This window comes from Hetaerina americana, unplaced genomic scaffold, assembly GCF_022747635.1.
Source record: "Hetaerina americana unplaced genomic scaffold, ioHetAmer1.1.p SCAF_2, whole genome shotgun sequence".
NCBI classification, from domain to species: domain Eukaryota; kingdom Metazoa; phylum Arthropoda; class Insecta; order Odonata; family Calopterygidae; genus Hetaerina; species Hetaerina americana.
In genome coordinates this window covers 86,304,198-86,321,073 of record NW_027286763.1, presented here as the reverse complement: position 1 = coordinate 86,321,073, position 16,876 = coordinate 86,304,198, and the positions used below count along the sequence as shown (strand labels likewise).

General features: G+C 39.0%; 2 protein-coding genes across 2 annotated transcripts in view; one reads left to right on the top strand and one right to left on the bottom strand.

Moving 5' to 3' along the window:
• The window catches only part of LOC139688257 (zinc transporter ZIP13 homolog), a 135,585-nt gene that overhangs the window by 17,276 nt on the left and 101,433 nt on the right, over positions 1–16,876 (bottom strand). The gene's annotated exons all lie outside the window — the stretch shown is intronic.
• FipoQ (F-box/LRR-repeat protein FipoQ) overlaps positions 12,104–16,876 on the top strand; it is a 207,208-nt gene continuing 202,435 nt past the window's right edge. Inside the window, exon 1 of the mRNA XM_071585723.1 lies at positions 12,104–12,605. Within this exon, the coding sequence (XP_071441824.1) occupies positions 12,531–12,605 (75 nt within the window). The 5' untranslated portion in view covers positions 12,104–12,530. The remainder of the gene's footprint in view (positions 12,606–16,876) is intronic.

Here is a 16,876-nt window from a genome sequence, read left to right as displayed (position 1 = left end):
GGTGGGATATATCGTTAAAAAAATATATCGATATCGTAGTTAGATTTATATGTTCTCACTTATGAATCAGACAACGAGAATAGCTTCTACGAATCGACGATCTATGACCAAATAGAAGGGAATTTTATGTTTCACTCATAATAAAAATTAAATGAATTTTCGAATTAAATATATTCTACTGTTACAGGCTTCTCTAAGTTGAAGTATTTGATATCCATGTTAAAAGATTTTGTACTTTTCTACCGACTGTATTTTTAAGATACAACGCGTGTCTGCATCGTGCCACAAGTCGGTGAAAGGCGTCGTATCTTAAAATAAAGTCCGATGAAAATATCAGTATACTAATTCGCTAGAGTTATAAATATACAAAAAACGAAATTTGTTACACATTCTGTGACTAGGAGTGTTCTAGGAGTGTTGCATAAATTTTAAATGTATTACATTAGAAGCATTAACTGCTTAAATTACACGTATAACATTTGCTCGATTTCCGTATCGAAAGGTTTTCGTTTATATGACTTGATCGAATTATTTACATCGATAATTCTTCCGAAGTTGCCGATGAAAAAACTGCTACACAATCTGCTACCATCTTAATTCTTTTAGAATGTGGATTATAACGCATTATGCGAGCTTATTTCTGCATGCGTCAGTAAAGTACCGTTGGTAAATGACGTATTTCCAGCCGTCGGATCTTAACCATGACAGCGGGCATTTATGAAGAACAAGTAATGATTGTCATGCTCAAAATGACATCACAGAAGTTTCTTTCGTCTTTTTACCAAAACCCAGGGGTCGCAATTAATGCCAAGTTGACCGAGCCCCAGTTGAATCCATTTATTCGAAAAGATTTGTATAAGTGACTTTTATTGATCGTGAAGAAAAGGAAAACAGGTTATTCGGAAATTTTGCCGCAGGCAATCTCTGTAGCGCTATTTTTCTAATATTTTCCGCCCAAGTGCTTGAAAGAACTTCAAATTTACGTAAAGAGGTGTTAGGGTCAAGCGTTTGATCATTCTCATTAAAAAAGGAGAATTTAAAAAAGTATTCAGTTAATTTTATTATTGTTGGAGTTTATAATGATCAACTTGTCATACACCTCACAAGAACAAAAACTGTGGGAATATTTACATTTACCTTCACCGGATGTTTTATATATCGTAAAGTGAATGAAGTCATCTTCCAAGAAAAATAAAGCTAGATTAAAACCATATTCTAATATTGTGAAGACGACATTCACAAGTTAAAAATTCAATGCTTACTAGCTCATGAATGGGTTGAACGACAAAAGGGAAAGGTCATCAAGCCTTTCATACAAGTACTATAATACGGATTTTCAGCCTCGTCGCAATCGAAATCACCGCCCATAATCAAATTTAAGTACAGTGATTAACTGGTGTACTACATTCAATACAGCGGTTCCCTCAACTCAAGGGCTTCCCTTAGTCTGTGGGATATGGATGACGATAAACCATCCCTAGTAACAGTTTACTAAGGTCCAGTTCAAGAAACATAAATTACGAATTGAAATCTACATTTATTTCAGCATACGAAATTCGAGAATTTAATTACGTAGGCACAAACACCACAACCTTTTCTAGCAGTCCTACTGTAGCGAAAGGTATTTTCTCGTTCAAATACATCTTTCAGAAACAGCAATTAAATTACCTCTGTTTAAGTTGATTTAAATTTATCGAAATAGCACAGCAGTGATTTTTTAGTCTCATTGCAGGACCTTGCAAACAATCCTTTTGGCATTGAGTCAATGCTGTGGTTTGCTAAAGATGTAGTTACTCAATTTTTCCCGTTGATGGTAACAGTAATAAGTGGGAAATGACTCGCAAATTCAGCAAAATTATTTTCAAGTACTTCGTATACCAGGTTATCACGAAGGAGGAGAGGAACGATTAGGTATGTGAATTCATTACCTCCATGCTGCCACCAGAAGAGCCAGTCGAAACTGTTTTCGAAGGGAAAAGATTGCATAACGATAAAATCACTTTTCTGTGGTGACCCTTGCAGACGTAGGGTTTTTCGGTCAAGTGTACACTGGAATAATAATTCTGAAGGTTGGTATGAGTGCGAAATGTAGTCGATATTAGGATCGATGGTACTGCAAAGCACAGCGTGTGTTGGAGTCACAAGTTCATTTTATTAAGTACAAATATTAGGCATCAAATTGTAACTAATAAAGACAAAACTATCGATTTAATTTACAGAGTCACACATAAAGTGAAATACTCTCAAAATATAGGAAACAATACGCATAATAATGCAAAGTAATGCTTAAAAATTGACTGAAAGTTCACATTACGGCCTTAACGGGATTATTAGCGAAGGATTGAATTTCAATCCGAAGCATTTTTTTGGCGCCGCATAAATCTTCCAGGCTGACCTTCTGGCGAATTACATGACATCCCCATCCCCATCGCCCCCCTCCACGCGCTCGCTGCCTCGGACCTGGGGACAATGAACTTGTCGAACACACCGGCGAAATCTTAAGCAAAGTTCTCTCGGTGTATTCACCGGATCTGGGTTTTCTCGCTGATATTGCTCTAAGCATAAAAAGCAAGTTATTTAGTTCCCTGAAAACTATGGACGAGTTGGTAGGATTGTTCGATATGGCGAAAAATTGACACCATTTCAATATTACTTCAAGGTCGGTATGGATAATTTTTGGAAAAAGACTAGTGGAGAGATACATTTCGTCGTTATGGTGATAAGAATTGTATTTTCAATCACTACGATGTTGTTGATCTGGGATCAACAATCCTAGGTATTATTTACCGATTTATCAAAAATGAACGATATTACTCGATGGAAAAATATCGTCATGACGATTAATCGCCGCCGCCTCTAGTATTTATTTTACACGATAGGGGAAAATGAATAGCGTGGGGTTATGATTGTTGCGGTGGCTTGTGTACTGGCTTCCCAGCCTGATGGCCGGGAGTTGTATCCCAGTGAAGGCTTCATTTTTTTGTAGCATCCCGATCCGTATTTGTGTACCATGTGTGTAGCGCACAGCAAGTGCAATATACCGCCCATTAAATGGGATGTTATAGTAATTGTGTGATCCCTTGACGTCTCTCGGTTAGGGGTGGCCAATACTGGCGCTTGGTTTCCCTCCTCCCTTCTTCTCCCATTCCCTGAAAATCCTACCTCCACCAAATTACCTAGATATCCCTTAAGACGCAAATGACCTCACCCCTGTCAGTCGTCTCTCTTAAAAATAGCCACCATGAGTATCGCATAGCACTGTGTGTTGGGCACCGAAACATCGGCAATTAAAACCTTGACCCGGCGAAGAAGCCATGTCAGAACGCCAACCCGATAAATCCCAGGGTAAAACGCAAGATCTTTCTTCAGGTCGACGAAACGTTTCATTACCAAGGGTCTTAAAAAGCGAGGAGATGGTTACCAAACGCCGCGGCAGGCAAACGGACTGGTTAGGTCCACGCTAGAGAGCGCCAGAGTCGTGGGTCACGTGGATTGACATCACGCCTTCGATGGCACGAATCGTGGGCACGAAGGGCCTGACCCAACCCAAAACTTCCAGGCAATCACCTCAGCGGTGTGCTGGCGTCGCTCCAGCTGGGATTTCCAGTGTTGTTTATTAATGCGTGAAGCTTGGACGGGTGAAAGGTCGCGACGATACGCGCGAAGGAATTTCAGCCCGCCTACGTTTCATGTATTTGGTTACACGCGGCATGGGACAAAAGTTAAAGTTAGTCTCAACTTAAGTCAAGTCCATGAATGTGCCTCGCGGGGTTTGGAATGGACACCTTGATCGAAACCATCAAACTAAATAAGTCCCCAGCAAACAGGAATAATCATTTTTGTTCCCCTGGAATATGGAGATAGCTCACGCGAAGAAGCCCCACCATTAAAAGAGAAACATTCTGAAAATTGAACTGCATCGCAAGGGGCATTATGCTGAGCGGTTAAATATTCATATGAACCGGAAGTAATTGAAATATTAAGAGGTGAGTTTAAGGGATATAAGTTGGCAGTGAGCCTTTAAAAGAAGCTATAAAATGTGATTTTTAAGGGAAAATTTTCCCAATACGCAGTTTTGTACTCAGGCTGACATAATCTATTACAAACGTTTTGGGTAACACTTTTTAGAGTATTATTACAAACAAGCAAAATTGCACGACAGTAATTTGATTAATTAAAATAGCAGTGATAAATTAAAACAAAATGCATTTGCTGAAGAAAAAACTGTCGATATTGTTTGGGGGAGCAGCTATATCTAATATTATCTCATGAGTACGAAAAGTATTATGTTTGTATTGCTATCGATCCGTGAGTACACACCATTCATCTACTTTACCCTTGAAAATTGATTGATCACATTCAACTTTTATAGGAGCTGTCATAAATATAATGAATTAAACAAGGCATATTTTTAATTAGGGAATTTTCGCTCTCAAGCAATGCAACGAACTTACAAAATTATGTCGCTTTAAAGAAGAACCGCAAGTTGCAATAATACAGTAATGAAAAGGAAGGACTTTGAGGGAAAAATTACAAGACTTGCAATAACGTAGGAGCTGAGAGCACCGCGTAGCCTAATGAGATACCTGGTAGTTGAGCCATAAAATGGTAAAGACGGCGAGAGGTCCCCGACAAGTCACCAGCGTAGGTCAACGGTAACATAAATGTCACTGGGAAAGAAGTGTAAATAATTCAGAAGTCTTTATCGCATTAAATTCCTGGAAGGAAAAGCAAGAGTGAGCCTCTCCGGCCCGCGCCCTTGGCCGTTCCGAATTCTTGTTCTGCAAGATTTCAGTTGGCACACCACGAAACCGCATCAGTTATTCTCTGGAATAGAATGGCTCAGAATAAAAGTGGACACTCGTGGAATAAATACCCTTTGAAATATCCTAATATGTTTAATATCTATGCGTCGCTACAGAAGAATACATTTTTCGTAAGAGAGTACAATAAATCGTTTAAGGCATAGATAATGGCAGACGGTATATACTATATATGAAAATTTGATAAAGCCGAAGAATGAAATCTGACTCGAATGCGGAAACTATAATTTCAGTTTCCAATGGAGGGCTTAAGTCAGAATTTCTTTCGACTTTCGCTGATTGTTTTAACTTCAAACGAGGATAAAATAAACAAAAATCGCTTGATAATAGTAGGATTAAATGTTTGAAAACAATTTTGATTTAAATCTATTACAGAGATTTTGCCCAGAATATCAACGCGGACAGGTCACGGACAACAATTTCTCACGTATCTAACACGGAATTTTGATTCAGCATCTTCTTCCAGTTAAAAAATCGGGTTAAATTCCATATTTTTGTAAGAGGAAATGTACTTGTCGAGTAAAAATGTTTCCAATGGCAAAAAAGTACGAATGTGAGAGGCATGAATCTCTCTTTTTCAATAGAACAATGTTGGGTTAAATTACACCAATATTCCTTGTCTTTGTGGTTATAGAAAGATGTTATTTATTCCGTATAAATTGAAAGTGATGTTGAACTTCTCAGACTGACTGATATCGTTTTAGAGGGAAACTACATTCTATGTGGAAGTGAGTTCAGAGGATGTGAAATCAGGACGTAGCATTTTATTGGGGATTTTATTATCTGCATCGTATCTGCATTTTATTATCTGCATCTATCAGCAACAATAAAAGCCAGGATATACGTACGACACCACGAACATACAAGCTCTGAATCCCAATGAGATAAATATTATGAATTTTCTAAAATATACATATTTTAAATTCAACAAAACGAAACAAACAAGCAATACCCGTTGACACTTTCACGCGTCACACTAAATACAAAGGAAAATGTCCCTCTATTTTGTTTCTAAGTTTAATATGCCATCGCCACGCTTGTGACTGACCCTATATCCACTTTTATGAAAATATTCGCGAATTCTTGTATTCATGTGTGAGAGTGTATGTGTGCATGTAAATAGATAAATAAATAAATATATATTTTTATTTTGTATAAACTTATGTGAAAGTCTCACAGGTGCGAATAAGAATAAACAGAAAAAAATTCAAACGTATTCCGAACTTTCGGTGGCGCTGCCACCTCTCTCAATGGAGAGAAGGAACTGAAATATATATATATATATATATATATATATATATATATATATATATATATATATATATATATATATATAATATAGCATATATCCCCCCTACCCTGATGTGTGAATTTCACATGCCGTATAGGGCTTAGTACTGGGTGAACTCTACCATCACCTACCAAACCGACCTTAGGGTTGATTACTGTGTTTATGGTTCTTTTTATGTGTATATATATAATACAGCATATATATATGCGTATATATAATACATAGCATATATACGTACAAGATATATAGATAGATAGATATAATACATGTATATATAGATATATACATGTATTTATATTTATACCATATATCTGCGGGGTCACTAATAGAGAGAAACAATACAAATAATTAGGATGATAAAGTTTGCTTTGTAAAATTAGAGAAGACGTTTGATGGATGTATACAAATTGGGTAGAAATAATGAATGCATTGCAGAAAATTGGAAGTAGATTGGAGGGATATGAGACTAATCCTCCACCTGGACGAGATGTCACAGAGCCTCGGGTGTGAGAGGCGGATGAGATTCGGGATGAACAACGTTAGGAAGGGGGTAAGACCGGGGAGTCCATTATCACCCCTGCTTTTCAATATAAATGTGGAGGAAATAGGAAGAGGCATGGGAGGTACTGGAGATAGGAATAAACGTCGGAGGGGAGTTCATAATGCAGTTAGGTTTGCAAAAATAATCAATCTTTGCTTTGCCAGTCAGGGAAGGGGTTAAAAGCGTCGTTGAGTCACTGCGTCAGTTTTCGAGAAAGAGAAAAGCTCAAGTTAAATATTAACAGAGTTCATAAGCTAGAGCAGGCGGAACAGCGTATCTATCTCGGAAGCATTTTGGACTAAAATAGTATGGTGCATAAGAAGACGAATTTCCAATATGAAGTCCCAATTGAAAAGATTTTTTCCAAATTTAAAGTCTCAATATTATGAAATGTTTCGTTATGAAGAGAAAAATGTCACCTTATCTCAAATAAATCGGGTAATTCTTGATTTTTCAGTTTAAAGTTATGGGACTCTCTAGCATCTGCCCCCAAGGTAACATTTTGACATTTATCATTAAACGTAGTATGAGGTTCACGTTTTAGAACTATCTAGGAGCAGATATCAATTAGATACAGTTTCACATTGTAGCCGGCCGGTAGTGAGTATTGCTTTCTTCACAAACGATTAAAAACTTCCCTTGCTACGATGACTGAAGTTAAATAATTAGCCACGAATGAGTGATTTTACTAATTAAAGTCCAGAAATGTAATGTTTATTTATTTATTTTGCATTAATCCGAAAACAGCACTTCAACCTTTACATCAGACTTAGAACATTGATGTAACAACTTGAAAATTACCTACACCCAATAATATTAATCAGGGGAATTTTAAACACAGTATTTTTGCTTTAAGTAATAATATAACAGTTTTCATTAGGTTTACAAAAGTGTTAATGTGCCTGGAGCCTCATGTAGCGGAGCCCTAGAAGTCACCAGAAGGTAGCATATTTCTGAGGACGGAGGTGGTGCGGACGAGTGGCCGTCCTTCAATTACGTGCCTCAATTTTTTCCTTTCTATTTACCCCTCCGCTCATTGGAAAGATCCAAGCGATATCATACCCCTCTCTTGCGTACTTATCGGCGCTATCATTCAATTGACCAGTAACCTTTTTTTCCCAAACAATATAAAACACCGCATTTGCGCATTACGAAATCGTTTTTTTTTATTACAAAATAGTTGAATGGCGTAATTTCCTGAAAAAAAGTCACCTTTCTTTGAAAAACAGCTTGTTTTTTATGTTGGAATAAGCATACAAAAGAGTAAAAAGAAACAAACACTCCGAAGCTCTTTAAAGGGGAAGATAAATGCTTGGATAGCACTCAACTTCAACTTAATTAGAGAGCATTTCTACAAAATCTTTTTTGGTGATTAAGGATAATTCTTTCTTCATGATCAATGACTGAGAGAATACAAAAATAACCCTTGAGTAAAATTTATCTTGAATCAATCCAACCTCACACCCCGTAAGGAAGCGTAATGAATTGGCACACCCCCCGCCATCCACCCCTCAAAACCCTTATGAAAATGGCGGGCAACTCCAAGTGAAGTGCGCCCTTCTCGGGAGACGCAAACCACGCGGGAGCGGAGTCTGGGAATATTTGAGAAGCAGCGGGAGGCTTCTGGCGGATACATCACCTCAAAGGGTCTTCTAAAAAACAACCAAAGACGGTTGGAAAACGTTTCCAGCTTCTCGGCCGATGGTAAATCCAGGCGCGTGCCGGAGGTTCCCGGGGGTTGGAATGGTAGGGTAATTCACAGGGAATATCTATTTCCCTCTCGGCCGCGGAGAGAGTGATAGATCGACCCCAGGCCACGAGACCTAGGATCTCTTCCAAGCGTTCCAAAGCGGGAGGACAGGAGACGATTTTTCACGGTAATGTTTCCCTTTTCCCGCTTAGGCGCCGCGTTCCACCCTCCTCCCCCAAATCGGGCGCCAATTTGTCGCAAAATAACTACGCCGAGAGAATTCACCAGCCCAAGCCATCAGAGAAGGGGCAGATAAACCCCATTTTTGGGTTGACATTATGTCCAAAGGAAATGATTCGGGACAGTGACACGCTTTATAAATATGTAATTCGTACGTCTTTTTTTACAAATATAATGTGTCTTCAAGGTATATTAAAATAACACAGAAATTATTACGTACTTTTTTGTTCCCCGGCTTAGGGTAGATTTTCGATGGATACAGAAAATACACCTTGTACTGTATTCTTGTAATGCACTTCTAAGTCCTAAACAGCACGACTGATAGTATCCTTAAATCCCACACTATGTATCAAAATAACTCGTCCCTTTCCTGTGCATACACGTACTTTCAATCACCAATAATTCCAACCAAAATGCTTATCCTTGCCTACTTCGCTTTTCCAACATTCTCTCCTCTACAACAGACTTCAGCATCCCGTTGCCTTCCAATTGCATTACATTCATTTTTCTGACTTCTTCCATTTTATACCAACTGTCTGACCTCATCCCCCACCTAGTACTTCTTCACTTGTTTTCGTTTCCATCCATTTTATTTTTACATTCATTCACGCACCCAAAATTCAAAAGTATCAATTCCTCAAGTAAATAACCATTATTACGCTTGTCATTTCCACGGATTAAAATTTACGCAGAGAAAATCGACGAATTGCTACCTTGGTACCTGTATCGTAGTGGGGTCGGAAACTATAACAATTAGAAGTTGCATTCTTTCGATAGCGACTTAACTAAAGAGAAAAATTTATCAAGTATAAATTAACGTTATGGATATTGGCAACTAAGACTGCAAGGCCACGAATAAACGACATTTAGAGTGACCATAATAATGCCAAAGTTACAATAATTTTCAAATACGGTACTTTTTCATGTATATAATTTTTTAAACCGGTGAGCACGTTTACATTGCCGGCAAAATTTAGCACAGGGCCTCCTCTCTAAAAGCATGGCAACACCGTAACGTCGCACCTCATCGCGAACTACAATCTTTTCCCCATTTCAGATGCCCCAAACGTTCGAACACCCTGACTACCACTTCACACTTTTTATATGAATCTATTAAAAGTTTGTTCCTCGACACATTAAATACGAACCCAGTAAATAGCAACGAGGAGGTGGCGGGTGGCAAGGAACTCACTCAGCCAATCAGCTATCAGAATCCAGCGAGCCGTTAGGCCGTCTCTCGAAGACGCGCATTCTACCCAGGGTCGATACTGACCCATGATTGGTTGGGGATTTACAAATGACATGAGATAATAGAAAATTTAGTATATTCAAGATTCGAAATGAGCAAAAAAAATATACGCTCATGCTAGTTTAGACGATTTAAAATTCCACACAACATGAGTGGAGTGTTATTTTGTGCCTAAAAGATATAAACTAATGTCACAGACGTGACAACGGCCCAAAACTCAAAAAAAGGGACTCTACCGACCATTTTGATTTTTTATTAATATTTCGGTGGCAAAACAACCTTTTTCACTGGAAGAATGCCGACTGAGAGAACGGATGAAGGGGCGAGAGGGAATGGCAAGTGTAGGAGAATGGGGAGGAGTGGGGGGGGGGGCAGACGGGCGAGTATTAGGAGGGAGAGTAGACAGGAAGGAGGAGGGTACCCCATAGTGGAACTAAGGGTCAAACCCGAGTCCGAGCATGCTTTTAGGAGCCGCCATGCAAGTCGCATCAAGGGTTTTGAGATGTATGGATGCATCTGAGAGGGGAGAGAGGCAATAATTGAAGCGTTAAAGCATTCAAGGTAATATTGTGGAGGGAGTCGAGTTTTGGAGCTGTTAGAGGTTCATGCGAAAGAAGGGTAACAGGAGGCTTGGTCACTGTTAATGAGGGGTGTGTGACCACTGTCCAGCAAAGGAAGGTAGTGCTTGCAATTCAGGTGGTAAATTTTACAGTGGGAGGTGCATGAGGTGGTAGAGTGGCATGGGAGAGAATTGGTGAGAGTTGTGAAGGGAGAGGAGTGTTGAAGATGGGACAGGTTTTACATTTGAATCGATTACAAGACTTCGGTGTGGATTTGTAGGCAGTGGAGAATAAAAATAGGAATTAAATAAAGCATAGCCACACCTGTAACCATAATTCTATTCAATATCGTCTGTGTATATTAATATACACACACACCGAATTTATTAGCAAGATATACATATATAATATGTATATAATGTATATATATATAATGTACATATATATATAACACACACACACATATATATATATATATATATATATATATATATATATATATATATATATATATATATATATAATGTATATGAAGTACTTCATATGCATTATTCACGTCCGTGAGACTTTCACAAAAGTATACATATAGAAATACATACTTGTATCGCACTCTCTGTGTCTCTCTCGCTTCCTCCCTCTCTCTCTAACATCCTCCATTTTACCCAGTACTTGCATTTCCTCTGTATTTCATTAGCCTCAAAAGAAAAGGTAACCTTATGCTTATCACCCACGTGTTGGTTAACGCCGGATTATAATAGCCACCGCAGACTGCTAACAAAAAACGAATGCGAGATGTCTTAAACAACTCGGCTTAACGCCATGCGATGGGAGTTATGCGGTGTAGACTTCGGAGGGAGAAAGGGAGAGAGAGATAGAGTCGGAGAGAGAGAAGCAGAAAGAGACGAAAGGGGGGCGAGAGGAGTGGGGTGGGAGTAGAAAGGCGCGCAAATGGGGTGGGGGAGGAGGAGAAAGCGTCAGGAGGGAGGGAGGGAGAACCCATTGGAAAGAGACGACAGTGACGGTGCGTGCACTCGTGGACAGCGGGACCACAAGGGGGGAGTGGGTGGGTGGAAGACACGGGAGGGGAGGCGCGCTCTTCCATCCCTCTCCTCCTTACACATCCCTTACCTTTCCTCAAAGATCCTCCCGCACCATCACCCTCTCTTTCTAAACCCCTCCCGCCGGTCGAACTGGACGCGCGCGAGATAGCCGTCTGGTAATGTTGCGAGCAATAAATTTTTCAACGCCATCGCGATCCTTCAACCCTGCTCTCCCCCTTTCACCCTCCCCCTCTCGCGTGTCCCTCACCACCCTGTCTACACCCCTCTCCTTGTCACAAAAATGCTGCACAGAGACACTCGGTGGGCGAGGGAGAACCGAAGGGGGATGGAGTTTGGGTGGCAGAGGGGGTGAAGACGCTTGAAAAGGGATTGTGGATTGTTGTTGAGGGACAATGTATGGGGGAGGATGCTTGGGAAGGGGGTGGTGGAGGGAAAGGGGGAGAGAGTCACGGACGAGGGAGAGAGTCACGGACGAGGGAGAGAGAGAGCTCCTATTCCGATTTAGCCAGGGACCACACTCCTCATCCACACCCCCCCAGGGAATGAAATCAGCCGCCACCTCTGGAAGGAAGGCGATTGGGAAACGGGGATGAGTAAGGGGGAAGGGTAGAAGGGGAGGAAGGGAGTCTTCAGTGGACCTCCTACCGTCGGAAGTGTTGAACGTCCGAGAACGGGGGTTGAATAGCGGAGACAAGAGGAAGATAGAAGTGTCCCCATTCAGTACACCCTTTCCCTTCCTTTCGACTGACCAACGGAGAAGGAAAGAAAACAGAATTTTTCGCGTGCGAGAGGATTAGAATATACGAGGCTCCATTCGTCCGCACCTCTTAGCCGGGGAGTATAGCCGTGTGGAGAGTGAGTTGTTCCCTCTCGTCTGAGCACCACGTAGCCAGGCCGACCGGAGCGGAGAGGAGTCACTCCCGAGCGCACCCTTCTGTGGCACCAGTCAGAGGAGTTTTCTCCAAAGGGACGGCGTCGCCGGCGAGTTTGAAGTGTCGCATCATTCTGGTGGGCGAAGGAGGAGGATTCGTCGTTTGCCCGGGTCAGAGTTTGGGATAAAAATCAGTGTTTCAAGATGATGGACGAAGTGATAGCCGTATCGACCACCAAGAAGGGCAAGGCGGCGAACCTCGGGTACAAGAGCACGCAGGTAAGTGGTGCGAATGGCCACCCTCCCACTTTTCCCAGGGTGACCAGTTTCACGCCCTCTGGAGGAAAGTACCCAGGTTTCGGAGTGGAGGAATTGGATTCCTTTCAAAAATTGAATTAGATTAGTGGGGTTCTCTGAAGGCAAATATCTTTTCAAGGCACAATATATGCCTTTGATGGGCATAAAAGTTGGGAGGTAATTAAAAAATATAGAAAGACAATATGAAAATTATATTGACAATTGCTTAAACAAATCAAAACATACACACTCGCGTGTATGCAGTATGCGAATATCTCTCAGTGAAGAAGGTGACGGAGACCATCGAAAATTTAAAACAAGCGAGTCTTTTCGCTTGTTTCCTTTTCAGTTACATTTGGTGTGTCTACATTATTTTTACGAAAATCGCCATTCCAGTAAATTGGTTAAATTTCGTTTTGCATAATGTGCTGTAAAAATAAATCATCTAATCGTTTCTAATTTTAATAGAATAAGTATTATATAAATATACTTAAAATTGTTATGATAAAATAATTATACATATATAAATATATATATATATAAATATAAATAAATATATATATATATATATATATATATATATATATATATATATATATATAAAAACATACATATCTAGCGACACACTCTTGGGTTCCTGTTGAAAATGAATACTGCAAAAACTATTATTGATCATTACGTAACACGGTTTTTTATTTCAAAATTCTTAATCGCTAGGTTTATTGCTTCAGAATCGTTTTCCTGGAAAGAGTTGCTAGGTCACTCTCAAAAGGATTGAGTGTTTCTCAGAGCAGAGCCAGGTATTTGACCATTTTAGTGAATATGTGCACTTATCCTTCAATTCCACAAGAAAACAGCTCAAGATTCTAATGCTAAATGTATAATACGCGTGGATATCTGTCGCGAATGTTTCCAAGGAGACATTTTTCTATGGTCTTCAGAACGAAGTTGGCACTAATTTTCTAGGAGAAAAAAATTGGACTAAACGCATAATTTATAATGATTTTAAATATTATAATTTTTTCAGTTTAAAATGCCCCATTACTTATGATAATAAAAATAAAATCAGTTATATATGAATCAATTAGTAATTTTTATTAGCTCAGAATAAATATGCTTCGCCTGTAAACAGGTGGCAGTTTTAAATTTAATTCCAAAACTCCATGATGTTGAATATTTCCTCTTTCTCAAAGGGGCATCTAACAGTGCAATGCTCTCAGTTCATCACGGAATGCTAATCTATATAACTGACTCGATTGGAAGCAGGGTTAATTTTGTTCGATAGAGTATTATTATTATATATTAGTCGATCAACTGTGTTTAGAGAGAAGTGGTCAAAAGAAAAATAATCTTTGGACTCACAAAGCTTAGTAAAATATACATAAGCTAAATAACGCATACACGTTCTCAAATACTAAATTTACCCGCTTGTTCATGAAGTCAAATGGTTGCACATTCACTTCGGGGTATACCTACCTCGACCACTCTATAGATCAATTAACACAAAAATAAGTAATCTAAATGTTGAAAATGACATAGTGAACCAAATAGGAACATATAAAATACATTTTCCAGGTTTAAAGAAAATACACTCACCCAGTTTTATCGCGATGAATTTTTTTCCCTATCGTTTGAACCAAAGTACTCGTCACTAAGAGTATTTTTAGCGATTGACGTCTCGATTATCCTGAATTGACTTTCATATGTGCAAAATGTATTCAATTATTTCGGAATGTAATAAATTATTGGCTCCATAGGAAAACGGAAAACTTTACATGCACCGGTAAATACTATTTTTTCATTATTATTCCACTTTCGTCGAGTATTTATTTTAAACAATGCCGATTTTCCTTCATTACTTCAGTCCATGCCAAAGAATCTGGACTATGGAGCTTATTAGAAGTATTATTTAAGGAAAAATAATAGATTTTTAGTCTGGCTCGCGGCAGGCGAATTTTTTTCGTGTTTTTCTTGGTCAAAACAAGAGTGAATCATGGCGTAAACAAGCCCCAATGACACCCGAAGTTCCAAGGCCAGGGGAAAACCGGGAACATTTAAAAAATATGTACTGCCCAGTTTTACAACAAAGGCGAAGGTTTACGGATCTAAGGGAGGGCTGACTTCGTGGCTTATTCTTTTACTCACATAAAATCGAATGCCATCGATAACAGGACAACATGAGCCGATTGAAAAACTTAAATAAAAAAATAATGTACAAGCAAAAACTAGCAGGTCTGGTAACTATTATAGTCATTACTTACAATAATCTAGTAGTCTATTTTATGCAAAATGAATATATTTACTATTTTTTACCGAGGCTAGGAAAATATTCGCCTAAGGTACACATTTTAATGACTCAATCAAGGAGGTGGTAAATATAATTATCTCGTAATAATGCAATAAGGAAACTTTGAAAGCACGTAGCTTAGTCAATTAATCTGGGGGTTGTCCTATAGTTAAAGGAGAAATACCCTAAATCAATTAACAAAATTAGAAGTTCGTAAGGTCTTGGCCCGACTGACGACAACAAGAGAGAAGTATAATAGGACGCTTGAGGAGAGGAAAAATGGAACTATAAAACTGAAATTTTGCACATATTTCGAGGTATTTTGTAGGCACATGTAACTGGAAAAGAATTAATAAACTAGATGAGCTTCAGCGTTTTCTTTTAATCTATACCGCTCCCAATGAAAGTATCGTGACGATTATAAACTAAAATATTACCTGGGTTTAACATGAGGAAGGCCCGCCAAAATATTTGTTGAACGCACAATTCCCCCGCGGCTTTTTATGTTATATATACATGCGTACATACATATGTAGATGATACCCTGCAAGCTGCCGCTAGGGTGTGTGGCAGGGGGTGATTAAATACCAAACTACTTATATTAAAAATTTCAGAGTGTAAAAATCATTCGCCTTGGCCACACTTAGCGGATGACTCCGTTGAAAGTTACTGTTGCGGCATCTCCCGCAGTTTCTTGGAATTTACTCACATGTTTATAATCATATATATCATCTAGGATGATGGTATATCTACCAATGTTGATTATTTTGACTGAACTAATTTTAAATCTATAAATGATATAAAAATTTTGAAAATGATAAAATAACAGTTCATTAAAACTAGTATATCTACCGTGAGAAGGATAATACTCTCCTTATTTTACTATCGAATATTATCTTTTCATTCACTTCACTGCAATACGCACTGTACGAGTAATTATTTTCTATAAAATTTCCATCAGGCTCGTGCTTGGATATGTTTTGCTAATTTATTGAATCTTTAGTACAGCAAAGGAAATGCGCAACCATCAGTAAATTTAGTCAGTATTTTGCCTACTCCATAGAAATTCGTAAGATATTATAACAAATGAAGCTGTGAGTGCAAGCAGCAAGCGCCATAAGGAGATTTCACGAACGTTCCATCCAAAAACAAGCGAGAGAAATAGAATTTTTGGGGGATCGGCGAGAAAGATCTCAAAGAATAATCACTTTCTCATCTTGCTTCGGTATGATTCGTCTATCATTATCATTTCTTTCCTATTTTTATATTTTAATTTCAATTTTTTTCTCTAAAAGTCTAATTAAACAAATTGAGTTCACCTTTTAAATTTTCCCTCTCCTTGCTATCCCAATGATTAGCCCGTGATTTCCTCAAATTTTGCCTACGCAAACGAAAAAAGAGAATGTTTGTGGTCGACAAAATTTTACGGAATGATTTAAAATGTGATTTTTTGATCAACCAAACCTCCGGTGTCACATAATTAAACGACCGGCCTCTATTGAACTTCCAAGGGGTTTTATAATGGCGAAGGTCGCACCAAGACTCTCTAAATGTTACCGTTTTGGATGAAGAGGAAGTACCACAAGATTGTAAAATATGTACACGCTACAACGTCCACGTGACTGAAGTGAATCGGAACTGACGTCTAATTTCCCGGCTCATCGAATTGGAAATCTTTGAAATCGTCGAGGCCTGAAGCCGCGACTAGTTGAGTTTCATACCGCCTCGTGCACGCAGTACGACCTCCACAAACGACAACCATCCTCCCAGCATACGATATAATACAATAGGTAATTATATGGTATTATGGTAATGCACTACGTCACACCCGAAGCGGCACAAACAAGGTATCGATGTCACGTGACCTAATACCATGGGTACAGTCTGAGCGTTGGCAACTTCAGTAAATATTTAGGATCAATGTTGCCCACTTATATCATGGTATTTCGAGTTTATTTTACTATTA